The sequence below is a fragment of the Gymnoscopelus microlampas genome (assembly GCF_963454915.1).
Source record: "Gymnoscopelus microlampas genome assembly, chromosome: 11".
Taxonomy (NCBI): domain Eukaryota; kingdom Metazoa; phylum Chordata; class Actinopteri; order Myctophiformes; family Myctophidae; genus Gymnoscopelus; species Gymnoscopelus microlampas.
Window position 1 is genome coordinate 44270742 of NC_139948.1, and position 17946 is coordinate 44288687.

At 42.5% G+C, this 17946-nt stretch overlaps 1 protein-coding gene across 1 annotated transcript in view; it reads left to right on the top strand.

Moving 5' to 3' along the window:
- Positions 1-16710, top strand: part of LOC311054787 (perforin-1-like) — a gene marked incomplete at its 5' end in the record, with an annotated part of 31883 nt that extends 15173 nt beyond the window's left edge. The window contains 9 exons of the mRNA XM_084070791.1: positions 7441-7532; positions 7844-7918; positions 10532-10790; positions 12126-12167; positions 13121-13213; positions 13833-13969; positions 14160-14652; positions 14834-15213; positions 15722-16710. Coding sequence (XP_083926917.1) covers positions 7441-7532; positions 7844-7918; positions 10532-10790; positions 12126-12167; positions 13121-13213; positions 13833-13969; positions 14160-14652; positions 14834-15213; positions 15722-16034 — 1884 coding nt within the window. The 3' untranslated portion in view covers positions 16035-16710. The remainder of the gene's footprint in view (positions 1-7440; positions 7533-7843; positions 7919-10531; positions 10791-12125; positions 12168-13120; positions 13214-13832; positions 13970-14159; positions 14653-14833; positions 15214-15721) is intronic.
- Positions 16711-17946: the final 1236 nt, after the last annotated feature.

The following is a 17946-nucleotide window of genomic DNA, read 5'->3' on the forward strand; positions in this document are numbered from 1 at the left end:
GAGAGAGAGAGAGAGAGAGAGAGAGAGAGAGAGGGAGAGAGAGAGAGAGAGAGGGAGAGGAGAGGGAGAGAGAGAGAGAATGAGGGAGAGAGAATGAGGGAGAGAGAGACAGAGAGAGAGAGAGGGAGAGAGAGAGAGAGAGAGAGAGAGGGAGAGAGAGAGAGAGGGAGAGAGAGGGAGAGGGAGAGAGAGGGAGAGAATGGGAGAGAGAGGGAGAGAGCGAGACAGAGAGAGAGGGAGAGGGAGAGAGAGACGGGAATGAGGGGGAAAGAGGTGATAATGACTGTGCACGTTTGTGTGTGTGTGTGTGTGTGTGTGTGCGCGTGCCTGCGTGCGTACGTGCGTGTGTGTGAGGCAGGATGCTGAGATGACACTTACATTACTGCATTGGGCAGCAGCAGGAACACAGCCAGCAATACACTACAACTACACAACAATACACTACAACTGCACTATACTACTACATTAAAACACTGTGTTTCCCTCAGAAAAGGAATTGTAGGGTGCAAGTGGTTAATGTAAAAAAACTAAATCCTATCACACAAAGATTTGGCGGACCCCCTATAGTAGCTCTGAGGACCCCCTAGGGGTCCCGGACCCCCTGTTGAAGACCCTTGGCCTAGATGGTCAACCGACCATGGGTCGACGGTGGACGTCACAAACGTAACATGTGGACCTGCGAGGCGCACGGTTGCTCCGATCCGCACCAAACTTGGCACCAACACTGGTCAGGGGTCTGCCATCAGAATAGCCACACCAGGCTAATCTAGCGTTGCTATAATGTATCCTATGGAGTGCTTTGAATTGGACGAGACCTAGTCTCGCACAAGAAGAGGATGAGTTAACAGTATTTAATGCAGAGTCCCAAAATGAGTCTGACAGAGTGGTACCCAGTTCGGTCTCCCACCCCGCTTTGACCTTACGCAAAGCAGGAGGGGTCGCTTTGTCTTTAATTTAGAAACTTGAAGTTTTGTTTTTCCTTAAACGACGACCGACGAGTCTCTGCAGAGATCTCTGGAACAAGGAGGAGGTAAAAGGTTGCGGTCCTCATTTAGAAATACTATTTATATATGAAAATTATATGAAATATGGCCTTTTGACAGTTGAGTAACTGGTAGAATATGGTCAATACCCAAAGCCGGCGGAATCTGTGGAAATGATAAAGTATTATGTCTAGTGAAGTTGCGAGTTTGAAAGTATCTGAGTATGAATACTTAATACTACTATCTTCCCATCTCTGCCTAGAGGAAAGGTGAAGATAAACTGGCTGCATTTTTCTCGCTCCACAGCGACACACAAACACACGCACACACGCACACACGCAAACACGCGCACGCGCACACGCACACGCACACACACACACACACACACACACACACACACACACACACACACACACACACACACACACAGTCCTCATCTGACTTGTCTCGCAGTTGCAAACAGCTGGCACCAGCGTTACAGTTTGTGGGTGTTACTGTAACTTGCTAAAGATGACATGCACACCTCAGCCTCAGTCTTTCAGTTTGTCTGGTTTCAAGTGACAAATATGGACACAAGGCAAACGATTGGTACTCTTTCCGTCAGCCTCTCCCCCCTAGCCTAGCGTGATTTGGTTGAACTTTTGTCCAGAATACCCAGCCAAACGACATGAGTGCTCCCTTTTGGCCACTCGTTCTGTTGTATTGTTCCCTGTTCTCCTTGTACCTTTATTTTGTAGTGTTGTCGTGGTGTTTCCTGTCTTGTCTCACCAGTATGTCTTTGCAATTGTAATTCACCTGTGTCCTGTTCTGTTCCAACCAATCATGTGTTAATTGTCCTTTGTTCTCACCTGTGCCTAGTTAGTCCCTGTCTATTTATATGCCCCTTTGTTTCTAATTTGTGTTGGTTCATTAATGTGCAGTGTTCTGTCTGTTACCTTGTGTTGCCGTGTATTCCCTGTTTAGTTAATAAAACCCCCTGCATCTGTATTGCTCTGTCTCCGCTCACTGTCTGCGCTTGGGTCCTACAACTATCTGCCCCGCACCGTGACACATTGTCATTTTACAGTTTTTCACGATTGTTAACACACAAAAAGCAAAGATTCGGCACAATTTGCAAACCCTTCACTTCATGTACCTAATCGCTCAACACATTTGGCACTACTTCCCGCTCCCTTATCTGCATTAGACTCAAACTTTCCTTCTTTACACACTGATGTCAATTACACATCACCTTGTTGTCCAAACACTACACACAATGTTCAGTTGTTGCACACACTTCTAACGTAAAATCTCAAAGCATCGACCCACGACACACAAATATTAAAATCTCTAAACATTCAGGTCTGGTGAGCAATTTGCATCCGGAACAATGTGAGCTGATCCACCGGGCTAATCAGTGCGTGAGTGGTCCCACATTTTTTACGTTCCATACCTTCCACCTTATTCTCCTTTCCTGAATCCCATTGAGGAGTTCTTTTCAGCTTGGAGGTGGAAGGTATATTATGAACGGAACCCACAGAGCCGGGTCCCACACTGCTCCAGGCCATGGAGGAGGCTTGCATGGCGACGTCAGTGTTGAGGCCGGGGTTGCCAGATCAGCTAATTATAATTTCCCCGCAAGATTTTATTTGAAAATAGCAGATCTACAAGCTCACATGCAACACGTTGTGAGCTTGTAGATCTGCTATTTTCAAATAGCTGATGTATATGTTAAAGTGCTCATGTGGCCCACAGTCGCTTCTTTTGGGCTGGTTTTCCTAGTCTCTCTCACAGAATCTGGCAACACTGGTTGAGGCCTGTCAGGGCTTCATGCGCCACGCGAGGCGTTTCTTCCAACGCTGCTTGGACAGGGAGAACATTGCCTGTGATGTAGATGAGGCCCTCTGGCCAGACAGGAACCGGAGGCGTGATGCCTAAATCAACTACCGAAATAAAACTTTTTTTTAGATGCATATTTGTGTGCTGTTTTATGTTTGTATGAAAAAAGTAGGCCTACACTGAGTCATTTTACAAAAGGAGAAATTGCTCATTCTCCAGAGTCATTGTCATTCATATGGTGTGTTCCATTTATATGATTGTGTTTTCAATTTTGCCCTGTAGTGTGCTGTAAATTCTTGGTAGTGTGCAGCAAATGCTTAGTTGTGTGTACTCTGTACTGTAATGAATGGAACGTGTGTGTCAGTGAACAGTTACAGTAAGAGATTTGATGGCAAAGAGTCATCTTGCGAAGGGAGTGTAGGGTTTAGCATTTTGTGTGTGACGTTTTCAGTTTTGTGTGTGCAGTTTATTTTGAGAAACGTGTGTTAACGATCGTGAAAAACGAGTAATACGCATATTTTCGCGCTGGTCACAATGTGGATTCCCCTTTTGAGAATAAATGAAATTTGACATAATCATAAGTCATGATAGACAGACCTATTGTAGCATCCTGGACAGTTAGTCCCCCCACCACACACACACACACAGTTTAACAATGTATTTATGTCCACACACAGGGAAAGCATACAGGGACACAACTATTTTAGGTGCAGCTAGAGGTTACATTCACAAACTCATGGATATATGTCCTCATGATACAACACGCGTGAAACTCAGCACTCAAGGTTCAAGGTTCAAGGTTCAAGGTTCAAGGTTCAAGGTTCAACTTTATTATGTCCCAAAAAGGGCAAATGGGTTTACAGCAAGAGTTAGCAAAACCTATTTCATACATTAAACAACATATTTCATACATTAAACATATCTCTCACTGCTGGTCGCTGCGTGCGCTGCGCCCGTCCATGGGCACAAGTAGCGTCGGCGCACAATACTTATGCCAGCCTTTCACACACACGCGCACACACCCCCACACCCCCCCACGCACGCACGCACGCACGCACGCACGCACGCACGCACGCACACACACACACACACACACACACACACACACACACACACACACACACACACACACACACACACACGGCCCCTGCCCCTCTGCCTCACTGGGTACAAACAGACATGTCCGTTTGCTGGCGGAAAACGGGTCGCTACGAAACGGAAGCTCTTGTTCCGGATCCGGCCATTTCTGTCTGTTACTCAATGAAAAGCGGAACACGGATGTGCTTTTTCCGGACCGGATCGCGTCCGTTTTATCCGTTTTTTTTTAACATGGGAGTGGATGGGACTTCCGGCCGTTCGTTCGGTTGCAAACGGACAAAAACTGACATGTGTGTTTGTACCCACTGTTGGCTAGCCGGCAGCCTTGGTGATTGCAGAGTGGAGCAGGCCGTCAGGCCAACTTGCTACACCTGGGGTTATGGGTGTGGCAGAGTATATAATGTCCTCTCCTATTGGAACTCTTGGGTCTCTCTATATCCTCTCCAGAGCCTGTCTTGAGTGGCAACTGGCTTGAGTGGGCTCAGCCCTTTTGTTTAGTTTTGCACTTTCTATACAACACTCACCCAGCACACTCCACACATTCAAACACTGCATACATAACTGACTACTGACTTATTCACACCTCATTCCATTCCTTTTTTTTATTGCTTTATTTCTTAAGTTATAGTCAAAAAAATATACATTTAAATGTTTGCATCATGTGTGGACTCCCTTCTTTTGCCATGTAACCCTAGTGCATGACACACACACACACACACCAGTCGAGTTCGTTGACGAAAACGAAACAAAATATGTTCGTCAACGCACATTTTTCAAAGGACGGAGACGAAACGAGACCACCACCTACATGAATAAACAATAACTGGGACTAAATCATTATGCAATTTCGTTGACTAATAAAGACGAGACGAAAATGTAGTTCACTAAATAAAGACTGGGCTAAAATCTAGGGTTATTTTAGTTCACGAACAAAGACGAGACGAAATATATTATATTATATATATATATATATATTTATTATATGATTTTGTCACTCCCTGTGTCCTTTGATGCACAGCGCAGCGCATAGACCAATTATTTGTTTACTAACATTGAGACTGGACGCACAGGTGATTGTTTCACGCAATCAATTCCCAACCTGTTGTTTTGGGGTGCGCTGGTTTCAGCACACCCCAACCCCCTCTTGTGTGTTGGCTAGTGAGACGCGTCCTAGCGAGACCTGATAGAATGGGTTTCATTGCACGCATACTGGTTCTTATCAGTGTGACGTCGTCTGTTAAGGGGTCTATGCTGTTCCTCACTCACACACACACGCACGCACGCACGTACACCCACACACACACACACACACACACACACACACACACACACACACACACACACACACACACACACACACACACACACACACAGTGCTGTACTCAGCTCTCCTCATCTGACTTGTCTCTCAGTTGCAAACAGCTGGCACCAGTGTTACAGTTTGTGGGTGTTACTGTAACTTGCTAAAGATGACATGCACACCTCAGCCTCAGTCTTTCAGTTTGTCTGGTTTTGAGTGACAAATATGGACACAAGGCAAACGATTGGTACACTTTCCGTCTCCCCCCATAGCCTAGCATGATTTGGTTGAACCTTATTTGTCCAGAATACCCAGCCAAACGACACGAGTGCTGTTTGGAAATGCATCACATTTGAGACAAATGTACTAAGCAGTGGTGGAAAAAGTCCTTTTTTTTTTTTTTTTCCCTAAGTAAAAGTATCAATACTGCAATGTACTGTAGAAATACAAGTTACAAGTAAAAGTCCGGAATTCAAAACGTACTTGCGTAAAAGAACCAAAGTATTGGTATCAAAATGTATAAAATGTATACAAATCTTAAGAAAATAGCTGATCTACGAGCTCACAATGCGTCGCATCGCGACGCATTGTGAGCTTGTAGATCGGCTATTTTCAAATGGCCTAAATGTACTGTATATAGGGCTGAAGTGGGTAATGTATGTTATGTAATAGTAATCAAAATCTACAAAGTAACTATAGTAACTAAAGTTTTCAAATAATTGTAGTGGAGTAAAAGTATAATATTTGCCTCTGAGATGTAGTTGATTAGAAGTAAAAGTACAGAAAATTGGAAGTGCTATAGAGACTCATGGTCTATATGAACTTAAATGACCATACCAGCCTTTTGGACATTTGGGTTCTTTATCACTCTTACTTTGATAGGATGTCATTCTTCAAAAACATTTAAAAAATTTCCCCCCGTTATTGAGATATACTTTAACACCTCAGAATCACACGAAACAAGCCGCACTTCATCAAAAATTCTGTTCTGATGTTGGTGTTCCCATGCATATGCATATGGGACTTACTTACCTAATTTTATATTAGGAGAGACGGAAGCTGAGAGGGAGACAGTGTAGGAGATCCCTCTTGTTGTTTTCACAGATCTTTCAGACTCTTGGCTCATAAACTGGATCTGAGGACAATTCATCTTCATCTCTGACGTTCACAAAGTCAAGTTATGTTATTGATCCCTGTAGGGGAAACTCATCCTCTTGCATTTGACTCATCATCCCAACTATTAGAAGCAGTATTCAGCCACTGAGCACCGAGCAGCGCCCACCGCCCAGGGACCAGCTCCTCTAGATCTAAGGCCAGTGCGTTGCTCAAGGGTACTGGCAGGGGTACATTATGTTCAAAGAGAGTACCAGCGCACTTTACGGAAATGTCCTTAAGGCACTTAGCCGTGAAGCTGAGGAAGGCTTTCGTGCCTAAATGTGCAGAGTACGTTTATCTACCTGTATGCTGCCAGTGCCAGCTAAATAAAAATGCCTAACAACAGGAGCCCTAGCTTCCCAGTCTATGTGCATGGCATAGTAGGCATACATTCGGCGAAAATAGGCGAACATTCTGCAAAAATAGCTCTGGATCTACAAGCTTCACAATACTGTAGGGCTGTACAATAAATCACATTTTAATCGTGATCACGATTTCGGCTTCCCGCAATTAAATGAGCACAATCGTCCGATTACTGACGAAAACCCTTGTTTCCATTGATGTCCTATAATTTAGGCACAGAATTTACAGTATGTGAATGAGGAGGACACATTTTATTTTGATTAAAGAAATGTGCATATTAGCAGGATTGTACAGTTCCATAATATGAATGTGAAAGCAGTGTTATGTTCATGTGGCAGTGCAATCAAAATATGTTTTGTCACTAAACTCAATGAATAATCAAAAATAATTGTGATAATCATTTTGGCCATAATCGTGCAGCCCTACGCCACATTAGTTGTGAGCGACATGTTGTGAAATAGCTTGGCTAACTTTTGGCTGAAAACTTTGGCGTAGAGGGAAACAATAAGGGACTAAAATAGTTCCATCAGGGAACCCCGGTCAATGAAGTATATTGGGTTTAACTGTGTAATGGACATTTCCGTGAGTTTTCTCTTTGATTGTAAAGGAACTTTTTCTAGGCTATGCACCTGGTAAGAAACTATTGAATGAAGTCAGAAGAAGGGAGTTGCTCTCACATTCAGAGTATTGTGTCCCTAAGATGCATGTCTTTTGGTGTGCAAGGATGCTCACATGAACACAGGAAGAACATATAAACTCCTCACAGAAGTAACCAGCAGTGTTAATTTCGTTAACTGCTGTCAAACTGAACACTGGTAACCAGCAAGCCACTATGCTGCTGGTGCCACGAGCAAAGTGCTGAACACAGTATTATTCGTGTGTGTGTGTGTGTGTGTGTGTGTGTGTGTGTGTGTGTGTGTGTGTGTGTGTGTGTGTGTGTGTGTGTGTGTGTGTGTGTGTGCGTGCGTGCGTGCGTGCGTGCGTGCGTGCGTGCGTGCGTGCGTGCGTGCGTGCGTGCGTGCGTGCGTGCGTGCGTGCGTGCGCGCGCGTGTGTGTGTGTGCGCGCGAGACCCCCTCCTTTTCATACAGTATATATAGGCTGCCGTCTTCAGTTCTTTATCTCCAGTGGATTCTCCATCAACAGACTGTCACCTCCCTTCTCTGTCAGACGCAACACCATCAGTGGAGACAAACACTCTAGGTGAGTCACAATGAGTTAAATCTGAGTTAAAGCCTCACTATGTAACTTTTATTTTAATGAATAAAATGTAATTTTGTCCAATCTGTATGGTATGGTTGGGTATGTTAATACAATATAACTTATGCAATTGGGGTGGTTGTATTTTTTCTCCCTGCTCTTCTACTGAGACATTTAGATTGTGTCAAAGGTCACATCTCACCTAGGACACAGGATCTGACACCAATTTTTACCTGATGGTCAAGATTCGATTTCTCGCCTGAGCAAGCAGGCCGGCTCTATTAGCTCAATGGTAAAAATGTCAGCACTTGCGCAGGAAACCGGGTACAAATCTGGGGTAGAAGAGGAAAGTTACATAGTGCAGCTTTTAATCAGATCTGCAAGCTCGTATAAGGCTCGAGCTTGTACATCTGCCAGATTAGTTTTAGTTTTTACATAAATCTTCTCTTATGGGGGTCCGCGGCCAAATACATATCAATTTGAGGGTCCTTCACATGAAAAAGTTTGAGAACCTACATTACGTGATTCATTGCTGCAGTGGTAAGTCGTCATTCTGTAGTCAGACTACAGTAGGTCGCAGCTCAGCACTGATTTATTGCTTTAACCACACACAAAGCCTTTCTGATCCTTCAGCAGTTCTTTGGGAGGTTGAGAATAGGTTGAGTGGATACAAAGAACCTGCTGTATGGTTCTTTAGAGGTTCTTCAGTTGAGTTTATAGTGGTTCTACCAGCACCATTCAAGTTACCATATAGCATCAATTTTGATTGATAACATAACACCAAAAGAGGTTCCCCTACGATTACGAGCCAAAGAATCACATTTATTGCTACAGTATATAAAACCATTTATGTTGTTTAGTGTGCAGGACGAATGTTGTTGTCAGGAGATCTCGGAGCAGCCATATATCATCTTTGTTTGAATTTGAAATTGACCTTTTGTTACTGCTGCTATTTCTCGGTTTGGCCTTTAAACTGATCAAAGCCTGATTTATACTTTGTTTTTTAAGACGGTGTTGCTCATTGAAAAAAGCCAATCTACAAGCTTGAGGTTAAAGAGTGGCTGTTTTAAGTGCATGCGTACATTGAATTAAGCGTTGAAGTGGTGTTGGTGCTGTTACACAGACGAATACGATTGAAGCATGGCTCAACCACCTGACCTGACGCTGACAATGACAAACATTCGCATAAACACGGCTGGTTGACCGGAGTCCTGGTCTTCACAGGAATATAGCCGATCTACAAGCTCAGATCTACGGGTTGCAAAGCGACACGTTGTGAGCTTGAAGAATTCGGATGCTGGGGTTTAAGTTGTTAAAAAATGTTTTTTTAACCACAGGTCGAGGGCTTGGAGTGCAAAAGGCATAAGTGAAACTTTCTGAATGTTACAGGAGAGCTTTTCATTGATTGTAATGATTTATAGTTTAATAGTATATTTATGTATTTAAGCAATCTATGCTTGTATACAGAATAGGCTACACGTTAATATATAATATATTAATATTTGATTTTGATTTTAATTAAATAATTACAATCAATGAAAAGCTCTCCTGTAAAATTCAGTAAATTTCATTTGTCGCCCTTTGCACTCCAAGGGAGTGCAAAGGGCGGTGTACATACATAATTAAGAAAGATATCAAGTAATGAAACAACAAGTATCCAATATAGTGTATTAAAAAATAAGCACTGTACCTCAGACTCTCATGCAAAGAAGATGTTGTTCTTTGAAGAAAAAAAAATAGGATGTCTAATTGTCTATAATAATCCAACACCTGCCGTTATTCATGAAGTTGTTGTTTCTGACCCAAATAGGCCTGCATAGTGGATTTATCTCCAGGATCCCGGCAGCACGCCACAAGTAGAGACAGCGGCAGGCATTTACAAATCACACAAGCGTTAACCACTCGTCTGCCACTTGTTCACGCTATCCGCCTTAAGACCCCAAACACTTTCAAACATGTTTGGGGTCATTTTAACGTCTACTCAGGCTTTTGTGAACACCCCAGACAGTTTTTAAGCTGCTTGATTCAGTAATTGAAAAAATACGCATTAGAATGACAATATCAGCATTTCTTTTAATGGTCACCAAGTTTCGAGCCCAGCTCTTTCAGAGCATTTAAGAAAACACTTTGGTGTCTATATCTTTGACAGCTGTTAAACAGCTGTTAAATCTATACATTTTAGGTGAGAAAATAAACCACGCAGTTACTCAATCTTGATTAATTTCACAGTAATGATTTCAAGTGCTATAGTCGTTTCAACTTTATTATCAATATTTAGCACTTTTACTTTTTTAATTTGTAAGTATTTCTACATTGTGGTATTCATTTACTCAAGTAAAAACAAATATATATATATTAAAAAAATGTCAAACAAAAATAGCAGATGTACAGCGGTTCACTTCGCGCTGCGGCCTTGTATATCTGCTATTTCTTTGATAGCCAACATATAAAATATGATGGTGTATTAAACAATTTTGCTACGGACCCCCTGGAACCCCCCTCAAGGACCCCTGGGGGTCCCCGGTACCCCTTGAGAACTACTGCATTAGAGGTCGATCCTTTGACCTTGATTTGTAAACTTCCTCTTTTCCATTTTTCTCTGTCATTTTTGTTCAGCTCAGCGATGCACGGCCCCCCTCTCCCCCTCCTCCTCCTCCTCCTCCTCTTCCTCCCTTCATCTCTGGGCTGCCATTCATCAGGCTCGCTGGCAGAGTGTCAGAAGGCTGAGTTTGTCCCGGGTCACAGCCTGGTCGGGGAGGGCTTCGACGTGGTCAAGATGAAGACCAGCGGGGCAAGCGTGGTGGACGTCCACACCTTCATGGCGGGAGGAAACACGGGCAACTGTACCATCTGTCACAACCTGCTGCTCAACAAGGTTACCTTATACTGACTTGACCATCCAAACTGCTGTCACATCAATTGACACAAATAGGCAACAGTTAGCCTGCAACCGCAGCGGTGGACAGTAACAAAGTACATTTCATTGCTGTCGGGCAGAAACCTCCTATCTCCGTATTTTAACTTTTTGCCCTACTTGATCATACTACAGCGTCACACAAAAGCATCGAAATTAGCAGATCCACAAGCTCGAAACGCGGTGAGAAGCGGTGCGTTTTTAGCTTGTCGATCTGCTACTTCTGCTATTTTTTTAATTGAATCCTGAAAAGTCACAGTTTTGGACATATAATGTCTTGGTCTCTTGGTCTCTGTCGGGAGGTTTTCACCTGACAGAGACGAAATACAGTTTAGCCTACATCTGCAGTGATGGACAGTAACAAAGTATACATGTACTTGATTGTACTTAAGTAAAAAAAATCGGTACTTTACTTGAGTATTTGTATTATTGGATACCTTCACACCACTGCATTGCAAAGACAAATATGACTCCGCTACATTTCTAGGAAACGGAAAAGATACATTATGAATTAACCTTAAAGTAGAATGCGTCGCATGACATTTTTTGAACATTTCTGGAAAATCCTCAATAAAAAAAAAGAGCTTCTAAATAAACTAAAGTTAATTGTTTCATCATTATCAAAAAGAAAATATCCTTTGTAATTTGTACTTTTGAATACTAAAAGCGGGTCCAAATTTGACTGAGCAACTTTCACTTTCACGTTGTTCAGCAATATTTGACCAGGAGTGATACTTTGACTCAAGTACTGGGTTCAAGTACTTTGTCCACCATTGAAGGAAGGTCACCTACTGACTTGTTTCATCCAAACTGCTGACATAACTACAGTTAGCCCCATCTGTGACCTCACCCTCCACTGTAGCTCAGGGATTCGGTCACAACAAATTAAGAACCGGCAGAGAGGACGAACAGCGAAATGGTCAACATTGTGTCAAAACTGTAAAAGTAGTCCTGGGATCCTACAGGACTCCTCCCATCATTAGCAGATCAGGAATGCAGCTCCATGTTAAATTCGGTACAGGCTGTTAATTAAAAGGTTTTAATTTTACCATATAGAATGACATTTTTTGATATAGTGTTCCAAAATAGGTCAGTTTTGACATTTGCCATCACAACTTTATGTGACCGAGTCCCAGAGCTTACAGCGGAAGCGGGAGGTCACATCTCAACACCTCAATCCTGATTCTCTGCTCTGAGCTGTTTTTGTCTGTAATTAGCGTAACTGTTGTTGTCTTTTCTCTCCTGTCAATTACTCAAAACACCTGTATCTTGTCTCAACTCTCCCTTTTCAAACAGACTCAGAAGCTCCCGGTATCCGTCCTGGACTGGCGCATCAAGGTCAGTGGACAAAACACATTTTTGTATCATTCATTATGGCAGTTGATTTACAGCTGTCTGTCTGCCTGCCTGCACGTTGTGACCTCCATATTTTAACCTTTTGTGTTTTTTTCCCGTAAATTAACGCCCTACTTGATCATACTGCAGCGTCACACAAAAATATCAAACATAGCAGATCTACAAGCTCAAGCTTGTCGATCTGCTATTTTTGCTACTTTTGAATTTGAATCCTGAAAAGTAACCATTTTGGATATAATGCGGTTTCCACCCCGACAGAGACGTTATGTCAAAGTTAAGTCAAACTGAAAAGGTCTCCTATTCTTGTGGCAACAACGCAGTACTGCTTGCTTCAGACACACTGTGGATTCAGAGGTGTGACAATAAAACGAACGTGACAGACAGCATTCTTTTAAAAAAGGTGATGATTTTTGCACGTTTGTCGTGCACACGTGCGCTCATTCATGCACGTTCATGCACGCGCACATGCATACGCACCATATGGTGTTGCATGCAGGCAACGACTGACTGACAAACATCAGCCTCAGCTTGAATTCAGATACGTATTTGTTCATGTTTTCTGATTGGTTATGTGAACATGTTTACTTGAATATAACATGATAAACGTCTATGCAACCACTGAAAACAACTATTCTTATTTTAATTGACGTCGCAATGCGACACATTGTGAGCTTGTAGATCTGCTATTTTCAAAGTTTTTTTTTAATACATTTGAAAAGTTGTGAAATGGGACATTCTATGAGTACTTTCTACTTTTGATACTTTAAGTATATTTTGATACTTTTGTACTTTTACTCAAGTAAATTTAGAATTCCAAATTATTTTTATTTCATTGCAGTATTGATACTTTTACTTAAGTAAAAAATGTGACTTTTCCACCACTGGGGTTAACGTATGAAAAGTGAAGTATGACCTGTGGTCCTGTGTGGTTTCAGAGGAATTGCAAAAACAGTCTGAGCAGTAAGGTCTCTGAATCCAGCCAGTCTGTCCTGAAAGATACCAGTCAATCTATGGGAGTCAGCTGGCAGGTTGGTCTGATGTCTCTGTACAATTATTGGTGATCTTGAATTGTCTTCACTCTTTCTTTTGATATATATTTGTCTGATGTCAACATTTTGGTAAACATTGTTTAAAATCAACAATAATCCTGAAGGGTGCGGTCACACCGAACTTTAAATCTGCCGATGCGGGCGGATTCTACCAATGTTTTTCAATGGGAACAGAGTGTTTTTTTGTGGAAATCCTTGAATGGCAACAAACCGTTCCCATTTAAAAGCATTGGCAGAACAAAGTTCGGTGTGGCTGCACCCTAACCCATTTAGACCTGAGGCCAGTTTTAAAAACACATTCTAAATCCTAACCTAAAAGTTCTCTGAAAAACTACATTTTGTAAAAAATAAAATAAAATAAAAGTTACTGTAGGACAATGTCGATGTCATTGTCAGTAATGTTGTTGCCGTGGCCTTCATGGCCTCCAGGAAATTCCTGCCCTGGATGGACAGATGGTGCATCTACTTGTCTAGCCATCTTTGTTGTAGTTGGGACAATAAAGGAAAGCTGTTCTTTCCTTTCCTTTATAAGGTCAAGCTACATTGCCAATCTACTACTAATGCTACTAATGCGAGAATCATTGTTTTCATGAATAAGGTTGGCCTTGGATTAAAGGGCGTTGGTGGTTTGACTCTCGGGGGAACACACTCCAAGGCCTCAAGGTTTGCCCAACAACACTCTAAACAGGACAAGTTCTCCTTTGCCTCCCATAAGGTGAAATGCCAGTACTACACGTGAGTAGGCTACTACTAATGTACAAGTTCAACACGGTTCATTGACTTTATACTGAAGTCATTATTTTGTCAATGTCTGTATTAAAACAGAAGTCTCTTTTTATCAGCTGCCAGATAGTTGCAGGTGAAATTATTTCATTTTCCAAATGTCACTTTGTTAAGTAGCCGCTGTCTCCTCTCTGATCCACAGCTTTCGTCTCCAGTCAGATCCACCGCTGAGCAAAGACTTCAAGAAGGCACTGCTGCAGCTCCGCTCCACCAGCCACCATGACAACGCCTTCCGTCTCTTAATTTCTGTCTACGGCACCCACTTCATCCGCCTGGTTCACCTTGGGGGTAAAGTGCACTCCACAACCGCTATCCGCACCTGTCAGTCGGCCATGCACGGCCTCGAATCCACTGCAGTCAAAGACTGTCTGGCCAGTGAGGCCAGTGCGACCATAAAGGGAGTCGATGTCAGCCTTCAGTCCAAGTTCTGCGCGTCTCTGAGCAAGAAGCTGAATATGGCCAAGAGCTTCAGCGACTCCTTCACGGACCGGGTCACTGAGGTTCTGGGTGGAGACGGGGAGGTTGGTGACCTCCTTTTCAACCCTGGTGGAAAAGAGGGCTACAAGTCCTGGCTCAAGTCCCTTAAGACCGTCCCAGGAGTGGTGTCCTACCAACTGAGCCCCCTGCACTTTCTGGTGAGAGAATGGAAGTCTTTTTATGTAGGAGGATAATAGATGGGTGAAGTAAAATATTATCTTTCATCATTTAGATGTAATCATTTGTCCTTTTTTGAAGAGGTGTTCTCTAAATACCATAGGAAAATAAAAGTGAGACATTTTCAGAAAATAACCTGTCATCCTCCTTGTCATCGTGTAGGTCAGGGACAACCCCACCCTGAAGTCCAACCTGCAAGCCGCCATCAGAGAATACATCATATCCAGCGCTGTGCCAGTGCGTTGCCCCTCCAGCTGCTCCGTCGGCCACCAGGGAAAGAACTGCGAGTGCCGCTGCAGTGGACATGGTAACCGCCACATGGTGAACACCGAGTGCTGCCCCATGAGGCCCGGCGTGGCCCAGTTGAGTGTGACGGTGGTCAGCGGCTCGGGCCTTTACGGAGACGTTACAACTCAGACGGACGGCTACGTCAAGGTGTTCTACGGCCCACAGCAGTTTCAAACGAGGGTGATCCTTAACAACGACTACCCGCGCTGGAACGACAATTTCATCATCGGAAACGTGGACCTGACCAGCGGCACGTGAGTCCGGGAAAAACTTGATATGATATGATACAGTACAGCAGGGGACTTCAACGTTTTCAGGCCAAGGACCCCCTAACTGAGAGAGAGATGAAGCAGGGACCCCCTCTATATTGTATAAAATTTGTGTTTCAGTATTTTTTTTTACTTGGTCTGCTCTTTTTTTCCCTCTACACCTACACCTTTTTGCCACAAATAGCCAATCTACAAGCTCTTGTGAACTTGTAGATCTGCTATTTTCGGCGAATGTTCCCCTCAGAAAAGGGATGCTAGGGTTCAAGTGGTTAATGAAAAAAAAAAAATCATATCACACAAAGATTTGGTGGACCCCCTGTAGTAACTCTGAGGACCCCCTAGGGGTCCCCCCCCCGTTGAAGACCCCTGCAGTACAGTATATTGGGCAAATTGAGACTGGCCAAATCTAAAAGTGTAAGATCATAAAACATGCTGTGTTTCTATCTGTGAGGGTTGAAAATGACATCCTAACCCTGCTCTCTGTCTCTCCCAGCCAGCTGCGTTTCGAGGTGTGGGACCAAGACGGCGGCTGGGACGACGACGACCTTCTCGGCAAGGGATCTGTCAGACCCACCCGAGGTCTGAGCGTTTCCAACACGTTCGGTCTGGATTATGGTACTCTGACTGTGACGGTGAGCGCGGCGTGCGGTCCACACCTTCAGGGGCCGCAGTGTGAGCAGTATGCTCCCTCTCCAGACATCAAGGGCATGCTGGGATACATCCGGGGTGGCTGGGAGGACCCCTGGGGTGCTGGAAGGCCAGCCCTGTTGCAGGAAGGCAGACGTGGCAACGTATCCTCCATCTGAATGCTGAAAATTGATAAAATTGCTGGTGCTTCATAGATGCAAATGATGTGCTTATGATCAGTGGTGGAAAAAGTACTCAAATTCTTTACTTAAGTAAAAGTACCAATACTGCAATATAGAAATAATCTGTTACAAGTAAAAGTCCGGCATTCAAAATTTACTTGAGTAAAAGTACAAAAGTATTGGCATCAAAATGTACTTAAAGTACTAAAATATTTGAAAATAGCATATCTACAAGTTCACATTGTGAGCTTGTAGATCGGCTTTTTTCAAATAGCCTAGGTATAACATAGGGCTTAAGTGGTTAATGTATGTTTCATAATGTAATAATTTATATCTGAAAAGTAACTAGTAACTAAAGTTTTCAAATCATTGTAGTGGGGTAAAAGTACAATATTTGCCTCTGAGATGTACTGAGTAGAAGTAAAAGTATTGGAAATTGGAAATACTCAAGTAAAGTCCGAATACCTCAACATTTTACTTAAGTACAGTACTTAAGTAAATGTACTTAGTTACTTTCCACCACTGCTTATGATTAATGTGCTTGCCTATAATGAATAAAAGTCTTTTGCACACCTACAAGGTGTGCAAAAGCAGCTAAAAGAGGCTTAAATATGAAGGTCTAACAGACTGAAATGTTGTTATTCCTATTAAAACTTTTTTAATTGCATTTGAAGACAGTGTGCAGGAGTTTTTTCTTTCAGTTTCATGTATCTAATGACATTCAACAGCAGTTACGTTTTGTGTGCTTTGAAATTGACAGGTTTACATTTTGTGACAAAGAAAACGTATAAACAATTAAAAAAAAAAACACAATTCTATATTTGTGCCACACACTTGACAGGACCACTGTCACCCTGGTGGCCCTATTTTTTGAATGTCATAATAATAATAATGTTCAAACAATTTTCAAAGAAAAAAAAGCAGATCTTTCTCACAGCGAGTTCAAGCTTGAATGTTCCCTATTGGTGGTGACATAAGTGGTTAATTGTCTTGCTAAAGGGCACTTCAACAGTTGGTATTGAGGGAGGGTTGTGTGTTATTTCTCCACCCTAATATTTCCTGACATTGTGGAGAATCGAACATCTCTGCTAACCTTTAGGCGCCCGCTACGCCAATAATACATTAAGCCCCACCCCCTTTTAATTATAAATGATCAAAAAATCATCAAAGCACAACAAACCTACGTCCACTCGATCCAACATGCATGCCAAATCGACACTACACCTTTTCTAATATAGTGGAGAGTGGAGTAATGTTTTTTCTCATTTTGAAGTACTGTAAACTATTTGTAGGCAGCAGGGCTCCAATGATGGTAACAGGCCTTAAGATCTTTTGGTGATTCCTGATGGCCTGACATGCCTGGACAACCCTTAGACATCCTTTGACACTGGTCTCTTTACTGTTCCTAAATCTAGAACAACAATGCAAGGAGAAGCAGTATTTTATCGTTATTATGGTCCTAGCCTTTGGAATAGCCTGCCGGAGGATACACGTTTCGGAATCTGTGCACATACTTGTTTGGCATTGCTTTTAACTAGGTTCTATGGCAGGATTTTGTCTTTTGTCTGTCAATTATTTTATTTTGAAGCCCTACATAGTACTATATTGTATGACATATAGCAAAAATTTATAATTTCATTTTACTTTTGCAATTACATTCTCTTGAATAAAAAATAAAATAAAAAATAAAATACAAATCTATAGTGATACAGTATGCCCAAAATAGGGTTGACCCAGCGGCAGATCAAACAATACTTTCCACATAGGCTTTTCCATTAATATTTCATAAATATCATCACTCATCAATACCTCTGGTGAGTCGAGAATTAACAAAAAAAAGGAGACGAGTTTGTGCTATGACAATGCAAACAGTCAGTGTTATGTATATGTTATGAATATTGTATACAGT